This window comes from Atractosteus spatula, chromosome 5 (genome assembly GCF_055471065.1).
Source record: "Atractosteus spatula isolate fAtrSpa1 chromosome 5, fAtrSpa1.hap1, whole genome shotgun sequence".
Classification (NCBI taxonomy): Eukaryota; Metazoa; Chordata; class Actinopteri; order Semionotiformes; family Lepisosteidae; genus Atractosteus; species Atractosteus spatula.
Genome location: NC_142710.1, coordinates 28,951,871 through 28,965,756, shown reverse-complemented (window position 1 = coordinate 28,965,756; position 13,886 = coordinate 28,951,871). Strand labels below are relative to the sequence as shown.

General features: G+C 40.9%; 2 protein-coding genes across 3 annotated transcripts; one reads left to right on the top strand and one right to left on the bottom strand.

Moving 5' to 3' along the window:
• Positions 1 to 1,163: 1,163 nt before the first annotated feature.
• Positions 1,164 to 5,571, bottom strand: LOC148834879 (uncharacterized). Its single transcript, XM_088917843.1, has 3 exons — positions 5,247 to 5,571; positions 3,747 to 4,172; positions 1,164 to 2,925 (listed from the first exon to the last, which is right to left on the bottom strand). Exons 2-3 carry the CDS (start codon positions 4,153 to 4,155, stop codon positions 2,210 to 2,212), a joined length of 1,125 nt encoding a protein of 374 aa, XP_088773969.1. The 5' UTR covers positions 4,156 to 4,172; positions 5,247 to 5,571; the 3' UTR covers positions 1,164 to 2,209.
• On the top strand, positions 5,397 to 9,814 carry LOC148834878 (uncharacterized). Of its 2 annotated transcripts, none has more exons than XM_088917842.1 (3): positions 5,397 to 5,451; positions 7,880 to 8,304; positions 9,019 to 9,814. In XM_088917842.1, exons 2-3 carry the CDS (start codon positions 7,905 to 7,907, stop codon positions 9,759 to 9,761), a joined length of 1,143 nt encoding a protein of 380 aa, XP_088773968.1. In that variant the 5' UTR covers positions 5,397 to 5,451; positions 7,880 to 7,904; the 3' UTR covers positions 9,762 to 9,814. The 2 variants fall into 2 exon arrangements, with proteins under 2 accessions (XP_088773968.1, XP_088773967.1); XM_088917841.1 differs by lacking the exon at positions 5,397 to 5,451 and adding an exon at positions 5,590 to 5,649.
• The last annotated feature ends 4,072 nt before the right edge of the window (positions 9,815 to 13,886 follow it).

The window sequence follows — 13,886 nt, the reverse complement described above, 5'->3', positions numbered from 1 at the left end:
GGGGCGCTGACTCTGCAGTCTTTGTGGTTCCTAATGCCCCAGTATAGTGATAGGGACACTATAAAAGTTGCCATTTTCGGATGAGATGGAAAACCAAGGTCCTGACACTGTGGTCATTAAAAATCCCAAGGTGTTTCTCGAAAAGAGTAGGGGTGTAACCCCAGTGTCCTGGCCAAATTTCCCATTGGCCTCTTAATTATCTCCATCAATGAACTGGCTTCATCATTCTGTTCTGATATGTGGTGAGCGTTCTGGCACACTATGGCTGCTGTTGCATCATGCAGGTGGGGCTGCACATCGGTGGTGGTGGAGGGGAAACCCCATTACCTCTAAAGCGTTTTGAGTGGAGTGTCCAGAAAAGTGCTATATAAGTGTAAGGAATTATTATTAAATTCAGTCACCACCTTGATGACATACTGCAAAGATAACTTGCTAGAAGCTCTGTTGCAGATCTGACAGATAAATCAGATATTACCTCACCAGTTGAATTTTAGGTGGAAATTTAAGCAAGTCTGATTGTTCAAATTCAAAATGCAATTTAGCCAGGGTGTCAGGGTAAAACCAAAACTCTTGCAATCAGTGTTATGGGATCTTTTATGATCTAGAAGTCAGGACATTAACTTAATGGTCATTTTCCTGGAGCACTGCGTTTTGGTAAAAGTGGTCCAGAGGGATGGGTAGCACTGTGGCACGGAGTTAGCATTGCTACCTCACAGTGCCGGGGCCCTGGGCCCAATTCTGGATGGGTGCTGAGAACACGGAGTTTGTACTGTATGTTTATCTCAAGTCCAAAAACATACTGATAGCTTAATTGTCGTCTGGGAAAATGGCCCTGGTGTGTCTGTGCGTGCTCTGTGATGGACTGGCATGCCATTCCCACCTTGTGAACGTTGCTTGCTGGGATAGGCTCTGGCTTTCCCATGACCCTAAATTGGGTGAAGTGGTAAGAAACGGACAGATGGCCCAGAGGGGAAAGATCAACCTCCTGGTCCTCCAATACTTAAAGTAGCAGCCTGGCTTTCCTTGATGTTTCCTACCCCAGTACTGACCAAGCCCATCCTTGTTTAGTTAGGCATTGCTGCTTGTTTTATCACTAAAAACAACAGACAATTAATTAAAATACCAATTATAATGCATCATTTTGAAAAAAATGTCAATGAAAATGTCTAAATTCATTTATTCTTAAGAACTTGTTATAAAAATATTTACAAGTAATGAAATTAGTAGACTATAAACATCTACATATATATATGTCCATGAGATCATGAAAATACTGTTTATTTATAATTCTCTAATTTATCAAAATGGGTGATTGAAGAAAATTGCAATTTTCTTAATGTAGTTCATACCGTATACTGGCCTGTAGCAGTGGACCTACTCACTACTGCACAGTTAATCCACAGATGAAGCATGAACACATGAACTCCTGTACTTACTTCTTACCTTATCTTCTGGTCCCGTTATTAAGCACATAGAAGGTGACAAATTTAATATTTTGGTAAAAGTAAAATCTTGTATTTCTTTTCCTTTCTTCCAAACCATGGAAATAAGTGCCAAACAGACTACAAAAAGCACAAAATGTCAGTGTACCAGCAGAAAGGCTTTTAAATAATCAGGAGTTCTATGATAAATCTTACATAAACACATACCTGTTAAGTTACTTTATGCATCAAACTTCAAAGTATTTCCAAAAATGTGAAAAGTATGCATGCTTCACTTTATAGTAAAGTTTTATGACTGTACTACGTGAATTATTCATTAGCTGGGTTTATTGAGTATAGTCATTTTAAACCATGTAAAAAAGCTTAAGAGATCTGTATGGAAGCTTCCTAAAAAAGAAAACTTTATTTCTTATATTTTTAAGCTTTGTTTCTCTAAACAGCTAGCTGAAATATCCTAAAGCAATGCTTTTATAAATTACAGCTAAGGGTGATAAACTGGATTAGGCTGTCCTTCCCACATCTAGCCAAACATCCTTCCAATAAATGCCTTTTCATTGAAAAAACAACAAAGATGTGACTTTTCAAAACTGTGAAATAACAGTGGAGGTGCTGGAGGTTCTAGTGTATTAAAGCCTGGCTCAAAAGCTCATAAGCTACGGTCCCTAAAATACAGAGAAGGATTTTTGTGCTGCAGTGTCCTACACAAGAAACAAGATAACATGATGACTAACATATACGTGGAGTAAACTGCTACTCCATTAGTTAAATCACATTGTTTCCTCTCTGCGTGCAGTGTTCTCCTGCTCCGCAATCGAGGGAGTGGGCACAGGGGCCTTAACAGCGCTGGGCACCACGAAGACGGAGCGCTCCTGCTGGGATGCCAGCAGGTCGATCACCCTGTCTTGGAGACAGTTGGTGGCGTCGATGCTCTCCGTGATCTTGTGATGGATGCCCATGAGCTCCTCGGCCAGGTCCGACACGCTCTCGTTCTTTTCCGCGATGCAGGAGGCAATGCGGGCGATGTTCTTGTTGGTTTCGCACATCTCCCTGTAGATCAGTCTGTTCTGCCTGGTGAGGGTGCGGAAGCCGTCCTTGAGAGCGGCGGTGTGCTCCCGGTGAGCCCTCAGGAGCTGCTGCTCGAAGGATCCCAGTGGCACAGTCTTGTTACAGCTTGTCCCACTCCAGGCTTTCAAATGCCCCCTCAACGCAGGATAGGAGCCCTGCGCTGTCTCCCTGGCGGGAGATCTCTCGCTTGCTACAGGTTCGACTTTGTTCCGACGTGAAAAAGTGCTGCTCCCTTCTGGTGAAATTTCTTGGTTTCCAAATGGGCTGGAGCTGGACTGTTCTGCGTAGGTGTGTGGGGGCGTTTGAAGGGCACCTGAAGCGTCTTGACAGGTATGAGTCTGTAAGCCCGAAGCCTTCTGTTCTGAAGACTCTTCTTCATAGTATTCTGAGGAGCCAGTGTCTCTAGCATGACAAGTCTCTAAAAATACAGAATGCAATAAAAAAAGTTACAAAAGCCTTGTAAAATATAAAGATTCAAAAAATGATGATTTATTGTTATCACAAAGTTTGGGAAGTAACAGCAGTTATCCTGATGTGCAACATGATGCACAACGTTACTGCAAGTAAAAAAACTACACATCCTAAACTGATGTAATAAAAAATCTTTAGACCAAATAAACCCTTATGCAGGTGGCACAGTGTTAGCATTGCTGCCTCACAGTTCTTGGGCCCTGGGACCAATTGCTGGGGTGCTATATGGGCAGAGTTTGAATATTCTCCCCATGTTCTTATGGGTTTCCTCCCACAGTCCAAAGATATGCTGGCAGGTTAACAGGCTTCTGGGAAATTGGGCACCGGTGTGAGTGTGTGTGTCTGTGCGTGCCCTGTGATGAACTGCCGTCCTGTCCAGGGTGTATCCTGTCTTGCGCCCGTTTCTTGCCAGATTAGGCCCTGGCTCCCCTCGCGACTCCTTACTGGATAAAGCAGTGTAGAAAATAGATGTATAAATAAACCATTATGCACTGAGGGAAAAAAAAACTTTAGCACCACAACACAGACAGGCACACAGAGAGAAAGGAATCAGTTTTATAAGGCAGCAGTTTAACGGGCAATCGGTTTTAACTACAAGGTAGCAGTTATAGTTAGGAAAACTAACTACAGTTAAACCTCCTCCAGCTAAAAACTGCCTCTCTCTCAAATATCGAGCAAGGAAATTTGTATTTAGGTGTGCTGATTTTTTTTTGTAATTCAAGTTTGTAGGTTTTTTTTCTACACTCGGTGACTATAGTTTAAGGTTACCTTCCTGAAGAGGTGGCTGTGCGACATCTTCTTGTTTCACAATGGTGTGGATATTGAGAGAGCTGTACACTTTCTGTTCCATGGCTGTGAGGTACAAAGATGAGGTGGGGCTGTTCCTGGCAATGTGAAGCTTTGCGTCTTCAACTTTCTGCTTGGTTCTTCGCTTCAGGTCTTGCCACCTCCTTTTTATCTCGCTAATCGTGCGCTGCATGCCAGACACTGCGTACAGCCTGTGCGCGATGTCAACCCAGAGCTTATTTTTCTCATAGGTTGTCATGCCGTTACCCTGCAGGCCAAATAACATGTCTTCTTTATGCGTCACCTCTTCGATTAAGATGGCTAATTCGGCTTCTGTGAATTTATGTTTGCGCATTCTTTCTCTGGGCTGCATCTCCAGTTTTGGGTGCATCTGACCCTATTGCAAGTCTGAAATGGAGACCAAGAATTCAGTCTTTCAAGTCTGTTTACAACTGATCCACAAAACTTGGTTCTAATTCTAAATATCTTTTTAATAAGACACTGGATAACGTTTTGCAAATAACGTGAGCAATATCTCACAACTACAAAATCAAAGTGTAGTGTAGGATACTAACAACAAAAACAGGATAATATAAATAAAAGTTAATTCAATAAATCTGCAATATAAATACTACTTTCAGCTGCCCATGTGAAATAACTGATGATATTTATTGGCACTACCATCTATTAATACTAATACAAATCTGAAAGTGAAGTAACGCAAATTTCGGTCCATCTCTATTTTTTTACTTCCCCTTTTCCCCAGCGCCAAAAAAACTACAGAACGTAAATGCAAAGTTCATCCCTAACAAGTCACTGCCAGTATAAAACTAGTGACCCTCTTATCTATTTTATTTTATGCGCACATCATCTTTTACGAAGTATGGTCAGTTATACCTGTATGCTTAAAAAAGCCAACTGACGCATTTTTTTTTAAATTTATAACTTTAAAAATATAACTGACATATAGCCTTTCTATAGGCCTATCACATAAAGCATTATTTCTGATGATAGTTCTTTGGGTCGAAGGAGAATAAATGCAGCCTTATATCACTCCCTATACAAATATCTACAATAAGGTCGAATAGAGACGCAAAGTGCATAGTTTACACATAACGCAGGTTTTTTAATTCAAAATGAAAGCTAACAGTTCAAAACATTTTCAATCTGGAATTCAACAATTAAATGATTGATTATTTTAAGGTTTTTGGGGAGGGGTAGGGGCATAGCACAAAACGAATTAGCTAAGAAGAATTCCCTTTCATAGCGCCTTGCACAAAACAAATAAACAGCTGTCTCAACTGTAGCTACAAGGGTGGCTTTCTTAGCGGCAGCAGCAATTTAACGCAAATAGCGTACTGCGCTTGAACAGACGAAACAAACAATAAGACAAATCAGGGAGCGCCATAACTTCATAGAAAGATAACCCCCGCGGATACGTGTGACGGAAGAAGTCGCTTTGAGTCATTTGTCCCCTCTTACCTCTATCCACTGAATTCGCAGGCTATGTGATGGTTGCTCTGCGCAGCGCTGCGGCAATTCAGAAAGTCCCATCGCTACTTACCACACTGCAGCGCAATTTGTTCTTCCTGTGCAGGTCACCATGGTAACACTCAAAAAGTAAGAAAAAAATCCTGAAGACCAGACGGAATAAAACAACACACACATACGAACCTGCTGCAGACAGGTAAAATAAATGTTTATTGATTAAATACATTTCATGTGTATGTTTGAGGAATGAAACTTTTGCTTTATTTTTCCCCCCCTTAATTCTGCGTTTCAGGAAGCAAACAGCGCTGCGTGTCCTGTAGTCGGGAGAGTGATCAGACGTGGATCCCTTTTCAGTGTGGCAGTCATGGCTGCAGCAGAAAAACAGCGCCTCTAGGTAGAAACAGCACAAAGCAGTATCCCAGATGGGTTTAAAAATAGCTTTATCTTCAAACATTTCCCTGCAGAAAGTATGTTAAGCAGCTGCAATACTGAAGGAAAAAAACAGTGGAAAGAGGTTTGTTACAACACTTTAAAATGTGTTAGTAAACAACTCTTCAGGTAAATTTATGGGACTATGAAATTAAAGTATTCTGGAACGAAATAACAGTATGGCCTACCATACTTTGGAACACTTAAGCAACTATTTAGGGTTATTTATTTTTAGCTAGCATATTCAGAGAGGAAAAGATAGTTAAATAGATGTGTACATTACAATCTTTCTAGTGACATTACGTTTCTAAGTTTCCTTTGGAGCAGAACAGTACAATTATGCCACATATGCCTCTAGTATAATTATTAAACTCTTTCTGTGTAATATACTCCAAATGTGAATTGTAATTTCCATGGAAAAGAGATCATTCATTTGTAATGCTGCAAATTTTAGATGTCTTTAGAATATGTGTACGATTCACTATGCATACATTTTCTGAATCATGAAACTGGGTTGACTTAAACATGGTCTCTTCTCAGATAGTTTAGAAGGCTTTGATGGCCAAGAAATTCAGTTGTTTAAAAAGAAGTTAAAACTAAAAAGCAAATTTTAAAAAATCACAGAAATTTGTAATGGGTTTATACCAGTTAGAAATCTGCTTTTAAGAGCTGAAAGCAAATTTACAAGTATACGCCACATAAAAAAATAATCAATGAACCTGTGATTCAGAACTCAGCTAGAGCCAAAACCATAAGACAGCATTCACTGCTTCAGGACCAGAGTTGGGAATCACTGCTATAGCTCTCTATGAGATCTCTAATTTCTGGAACAGATGCACTAGGGTACTTGCCGCCTGCTACATAATCCATAGACCTACATTTATGTCTCAAATCCTGGAGTGCATCAGTCAGCAGAGTAGCCTTAACCAGTTATGGGAAGAGTGATCAGCTCCTGTAGCAGAATGTGCAGGATATGTTTCCAGAGTGATATACAGTACACATGTTCAGTTCTGTTTTTTACATTTAGCTTGTTTTTTTTTTCATTTTGTGGCAAAAATGCAGTTCATTTCCTTGATGAATGCCACATTGATGAAAGCAAGATAAAGTATAAATCAGTATGAATTATATCTAAATATTTATGAAGAGATCTGATTGAGGAACTGTGTCTACTTGTAAGCTGTAAATGAAAAGGGAGACATTATTTCCATGCAGAAAAACAGAAGGAAAGTGTAAGGCTCAACTGTGAAGCCTTCTTTTGGTGTTGTACTGTATGTGACCCGTGTAACCACAGAGGAGCATAAATATTTAAGCTGAGAGATGGTTATACTGATAATATACACAGTCACACTATACTTGTGAAAATGGCATAGTTGTTGAGGCACAGTGTTAAGTAAACAAATAATCAAACACACAAACCTTTAAAGGTAATTCCCTCATCTTTTTTGTTACAATCATAAAACAGCATTTCTACACATTGGTTCTGACTGGCAGTGACATATGAGTGAAGTTTGTGTCATTCTAAATTAGTCTGTGGTGATGCTGGCAGGGGGGAAATTACCTCAGAATATCTTACGGTAGCTGGCGTCTGCGTGTCAGCGCATACATCTGTATTCAGCGCTGTTTCCTCCTGAAGGTGCTGTTTGCCACTGCTGCACTGCTCAGTCAACATGCTCTGTTCCCCAGGGGGAGAAGTCTGCAGAGTGCTTATGGTTAGAACGCAAAAACAAGCAAGCAGTCGAGCTACCATCCTTTATCCGGTATACTTCGGGTGCACTGGTTCTATTTTTTTTTCTTAATCCTGTTCTTTTTGCTGAGGTGGTTTCCTTTCCTTTTATTTCTGTGCTCAGCATTTTAGTGTGTTGTCATGGTTACGTCCACAGGAAGAACAGATTGCAGAATGGTAACTGCTGTTTTCTGTACTGCTTGTTAGCACTTGCTGCTGCTGGTGCAGCTGTAGGCCGAGGTACTGTAGCTGCACACCACCTGCCAGATAACTAAAAAATACAAAAAGGCATGACCGTAGTTTCACTCTTAGACTGACCGTACTACGCAAGACTACATATTTTTCCTGTTATAAAAGTATAAGGCAGAGCAGATGGAAATCTGAATTATTTAATGCTAGCACTTTATCATTTCCTTAACTTCCGTTATAAAATATTTTTACATGCTGGTCCTATGTCTTATTCTGTTGACAGAAAACTGGAGATACAAGTAGAAGACATGACACAGCCAAGGGAACGCATGAGGAAGCACAAATTCACAGATGCAGAGTTGGATGTCTTAATCGAAGAAGTGACCCAGAGAGAAGACGTGCTGTTCGGCTTGCAGGGAAACCGACTGACAACGCGGGAGAAGTACAAGATCTGGTTCGACATTACAGAGAGGGTGTGCGCCACTTCGGGCATTCAGCGCTCAATAAACGAGGTTAAAAGGCGCTGGCAGGACCTGAAACGTCGAACCAAAGCCAAGGTTATAGAGGCACGACGTCACATGCCTCGCAACAGTCCTTCTTCCTCCCTTTACCTGACCTCCATGGAGCAGAGAGTGTACGACTCCTTGAATATCCACACTGTTGTCAAAGATGAGGAGCAGGACTCAACACTGAGCAGCCTTCCCGAAGGTAGCGTTATGCTTTTCACATCTAACAATTCTCTGGTAAGTTAGGGAAACGGTCAAGATTCAAATGTTTTCAACTGCCGAGCTTTGGAAGGCGTGATCTTTTTCCACATGGCCTCCAAGCTAGTGCTTGGATTAAACATAAAAGCTGGGTTTCCATTCCCAGCTATCCACCAGTTAAGATTAGAAACATGATAACCAGGTTTCCTAACAGTGATATATCTGAAGAAAAGTTACATTTCAATTATTATGATATGGCACAATTGTTAGCGCTTTTTTGGAACCACCAAAAAGTAATTTTTCGGTAGAGCCGAGAAAACAAGCTTTTTTTTAGTACGTCTAACAAGCGTTTGCACGATTTTATTTGCAGCTTTGATTAATTTTTACATTTCAAGAACTATCAGAATTTCATCATTGCGTCAAAATTTTAGCAAGATGTCAAAATATTTGATACAACAATTACAGGACTAAATTTAAAATTTTGCTCCTATACAAAGGGGAGCAAATTGTCTCCAAAACAGCTGATAAAACCTATGAAGTCTCTGTCATTTAACATTACTTTCACCAGATTAGGATCAAATTCTGCTCTGAAGCAAAAAAAAATGTTTTTTGTAGGATTATTAATGATGTATTGCTTTAGCAATTATCTAAACTGGTTAAACATACGTCAGCGTAACGGAGTGGTTTTGTTTCATGTGCTCTCAACTTTTCCTTACAGACTCTTTCCTTGTCACGGTCATGGATACAGCATCACGAGAAAATTGCCAGCAGCCTGCTGATCTACAACAAGTCACAACAAAGGCTCATCACCATGAGGAATCTTCTGCCACTCCTGTAGTCCAGATACAGCACACCTACGCAGAACCTACTCCCATACCCTTTTCAAACAGCGACATCAACATTGTTAACCAGGTGCGCAGCAGATATGCCTTTCGCAGCAAAGTGGAGGCTATAGCAAGCGAGGGCTCTCCCGCCAGGGAGACAGCGCAGGGCTCCTATCCTGCGTTGAGGGGGCATTTGAAAGCCTGGAGTGGGACAAGCTGTAACAAGACTGTGCCACTGGGATCCTTCGAGCAGCAGCTCCTGAGGGCTCACCGGGAGCACACCGCCGCTCTCAAGGACGGCTTCCGCACCCTCACCAGGCAGAACAGACTGATCTACAGGGAGATGTGCGAAACCAACAAGAACATCGCCCGCATTGCCTCCTGCATCGCGGAAAAGAACGAGAGCGTGTCGGACCTGGCCGAGGAGCTCATGGGCATCCATCACAAGATCACGGAGAGCATCGACGCCACCAACTGTCTCCAAGACAGGGTGATCGACCTGCTGGCATCCCAGCAGGAGCGCTCCGTCTTCGTGGTGCCCAGCGCTGTTAAGGCCCCTGTGCCCACTCCCTCGATTGCGGAGCAGGAGAACACTGCACGCAAAGCAGACAAAAAAGACTCAGAGGCACTTGTGTGAAGCAAATTACACAGATGGCGTGTTAATTGTTGTAACTTTACATGGAAAATGAAACCGCAGAATGATTTATTTTTTTAAAGCCTTGCCTGCTTCATAGTGTTTTCAGTGATGTATTTAACCACTTTAGGATGCATTTGCCATCTTTAGTGGGCTTTACAGTACCTACACCATTAATACATACATGAATATTTTTATTTCCATTCCATTTCTTTCATTTGTAACTTACTTTTTAGTTTAGAAATGTGATTGCCATTTTCACTGTCAGGCACACATTAGGTTACTGGTGTCATTTATGCTAATGCATCATGGGTGAAAATGCAAGGTTTTACTCAGCATGAGTGTAAATACAAACCTTCATATGTAAAAAGAATTGGAGCTTAAACGGATTGCGTGCAAAGAAGCAGCTCCAGTAACACATAAGGATCAGTCACTGAGTTCTTAAAAAGATATTTCATTCCTTAAAATTGAAGTGAGGACTAATCATATTGATAAATCTCTTAATTTCAGTAATAAAACAGTAAGTGACTGTTGCAATGACTGCTCTACTCTTCTCCTATGCGAGAGGGTTGACGGTTGGATCAAGAACCTTCCTCCACCTTTGAGATGTGGTTTGCAATTCGTTTCCTGGTGTGTGGTGTTTGAGCTGCTGCTTGCTGAGGTCTCCTATTTGGTGGGGAAATTGAGGTACAAGTAATGGTATCTGAGTTAATTAAAAATGGTAACAGTAAGACCTGTAAGGACCAACCAGTTCTCATTAAAACGGTGCGTCAATACATAAGGTAACAGGAGCTTTCATAGTAATACATTGTCTAATACAGTAGGGTCTCGACATTTGCACATTTGACATTCATGAATAGCTTATTTGCAGTTCAGTCTGGCTGATGTGGTCTTGGATGGAAGAAGAGTAGAGCAGGATGAAACGGAGCCAAAGGTTGCCAAGCGCAATTTTCAAATCAGTGGCATAACTGATGAGGATTGTGAGATCGCGAGACGAATTTTTATGACTGAGTGAGCGTCTCCCTGCCACCTGCCCAAATATCCACTACCGCAGTGTGGGGAATGACATGCTGGAGATGACTTTACAGGCACCCTGACAGTTTTTATGTTTTTTTTTTTCATTGCAGTGGGGTGTACTAATCACGCAGGCAGAGAAAGTGCAGGTGTCCTCTGAGCACAGAGGGGGGATTAATGTTTTAATGTTGTTTTTTAAGTTGATTACTTTCAGTTTGTGAAGTCACTGTTGTTCATTTTAGTTGATCTGTGTTATTTTAATTAACTTTAAATTTATTAGTACTTTAATTATGATGGAAGGGGGGGGGGTTACTTTTATCTTTAAACCTTACACACTGAACTCTGTATACAATTTGGTTATATCTCTGCACCAAAACCTCGCAAATGTAGAGATCCTCCAGTTACAATTATAACCAACAAGGCCATATTCGATGTTCCATGGTCTCCAAGCCTGTTTAGGCATGTCGCACCATGACACCAACACATTGAATCCAGTGTTGTAGAAATATGCTCTTGGAGTAAGCTCTTGGAGTAAGCCTTAACAACCTGCTGAACATAGCTGGAAGCTGTAAAGTTCTTGCTAGATAGGTGCTTCTTTAAGGGACTAACAGGATGGAAATCAGTGGGTCAAAACTGTAGTGCTGTGATGTAGGTACAGTATATCGTCAGCACTCAGGGGCTGGGGTTGCTAGCTTGAAGCCTGGTGTTTACTTGTCTAAATGCAGCAGAGAGAGCCCCTTGCAGTAACCTAACTACCCTTCAAGCGTGTTACAGGTTACACACACATTCAAAAGTAGAAAGAGATTTGACCTAACTTCATGCCTTCAGCCTTGGCGACGTTTGCACAAGGCCAGATATCTTTAAACTGGTTCTTTGGTTTCTTTGGTTATCCAAAGACAGGGGGAACAATATAGACACATGAGGATGCGGGCAACTGTTGAACAGTATACTTTCTTTTCAAAACCATTTACTTAATTTGTTTTCAACCACGAGACATTATTACACCTTACTGGAACTCCTTTGTACATTATATCGTTAAAGTAAACAGTACGGTTACAGCTGCCTCTGCTCCCTTATATGCGCTACAATAAGGAGCTGTTTAAATGCAAGGCACTGTGGTTTATTTATTTTATATTTTTATTTACAGAAGTGCTCTCAAAATTTAATGGTTCAAGACTCATAATACTGAAGTAGAAAAACAAGATATTCTGGAAGTAGGCTTTGCAGTTTCTGTGCATACTGTATGTTTAACATGGTTTGGTATCAAACCTATAGGCGATGCCAAACTAGGAGGGTTAACAAATACTGTAGAAACCACAAACAAATTGCAGATAGCACTTAATGTGAAAAGTGAAAAGTGTTCCATATAGGTAAACCTTTCACTTGCTCACTACCTGTACCTAAAATGGAAACTGCCAAGCTTGAAGTGACATAAGGTACTGACATTATGTACACATTTCACTCTTCTAGCAACTGGTGAAGCAATTATAAAATTTCGATTAGGAAATTCTTCAGTTTCTCACAAGACTACAATTAAAATATTGTGGCCAGTAGTGATCACCTAACTAAAAAACATTACTCTGAAATTCAGAAGAGCACTTTGACAGTCGGAAGAACAAATAAATATTATCCAACTCAAAGGAAAGTTCTACACATGCCAGAAAATTTGAAGCTTTTTAGCCTTGAACAGAGAAAACTAAGGGAACCTTATTCAATTATTCACAATCCTCATAGGAACAGACAAGGTCAACCCAATGGACAGCTTCAGAATCAAGCTCAAACCAGCAGACAAGTTGAAGTTGTAAGGAAGTGCTGCAATTAAAACAGAACAGGAGTTAGTTTACTTTAAAGGCTGGAAAAGGCTACATTTTGTTTACCATGTTGTAACAAGCTAAAATCCTGGTTTCTTTAAAAGATAATTGAAAGGGATCCTGGAGCAATCACCTTGTCAATACCAAACAAACTAGATGAGCAAACATGTACTGTTTTCCTGGTCCAGAGACCTTGCTACACATTCAGTTCTCAGACCTATCTGTCAGGTTTTAATCAAATCAAATCGATCCTTCACAGTCTTTACATTTCTCAAATCTTGCTCAGATTTTCCACGTTTTCCTCACCAGTCACTCTTCCAAGCATCAATCTCCATTAAAATACAAATCCAAAAATACATCCCTATCCCTAAAAAAGTAAAACAAAATAAAGCTGTCTTTGACAGAGCCTTTTTTAACCTGAGATACGGCCTTAATCCAAAACTCAGGGTTTCAGCTAGTCACCTATTGTCTTTGCAATTGACGTCTGGGAAATGTAGTCTCTTTCTTCCCACTAGGGACTTAGAGGGACTACAAACTTTTAACATGCAAGGTTACAGAGGTTATAGGCTTCTTAACAAGCTGCTATACTGCTCTTCTATAACCTTCCCCTTTCCTTCATATTTAATCTCACTGAAGCATCCCAGCCTCAAGCAGATGAAAAGTAGTATGCTCTGAGCCTGCTACCTGAGCACATCATTTTTAGTATAATCTAATAAATTAATCTCTGAGTTCAGCTAACTTAAACAGTCTTTCTTAGACACAAATGTGCCTACCATAGATCATACTCCAACACATAGGTGTGGCAAGGCCTTTCTGTTAACTCAGCAGGCTAGACTTCAATCACAGATTTCATTAACCAGTGGTCCAGCAAGGTATGCCACTATTCATCTCTCAGTGCACAATGATTTACACTAAAGCATACTACTGTGTAAAGGTTCTTCTGTATGCATTATGAATAGGCCACTCGTATAGGAGAGGTCCATGGCCAACTGGAGACTAACCCTGGCTGAGAGCACACAGCTGCCTTCCTCCGGACTGCCCCCTGACTTCTGTCCCTGTGGTCCACGGAGAAAGGGAAAATGTAGATCAGCTGATCAGACCTAACCAACATGTCTTTGGGAGGGCAGAAGAAACCATCACACTCAACAAAAAAATAAATGCACAGACGAACACAGGGGGAACATGCCAACCCCACACAAATTCCTGAGGCCAAAATTGAAACCATGACTCTGAAGCTCTGAAGCAACAATCCTTTATGCCACCTTACCACCTGCAGGGTTGCCGCTCCTGCAAATGCAGTCAA

Excerpts from the sequence above, each read along its gene's own strand:
- LOC148834879 (XM_088917843.1), bottom strand. The coding sequence starts at position 4,155 with ATGCACCCAAAACTGGAGATGCAGCCCAGAGAAAGAATGCGCAAACAT. Across the intron at positions 2,926-3,746 it reads ACAGCCACCTCTTCAGGAAG|AGACTTGTCATGCTAGAGAC; the intron begins GTAACCTTAAAC and ends CTGTATTTTTAG.
- LOC148834878 (XM_088917842.1), top strand. The coding sequence starts at position 7,905 with ATGACACAGCCAAGGGAACGCATGAGGAAGCACAAATTCACAGATGCA. Across the intron at positions 8,305-9,018 it reads ACTGAGCAGCCTTCCCGAAG|ACTCTTTCCTTGTCACGGTC; the intron begins GTAGCGTTATGC and ends TTTTCCTTACAG.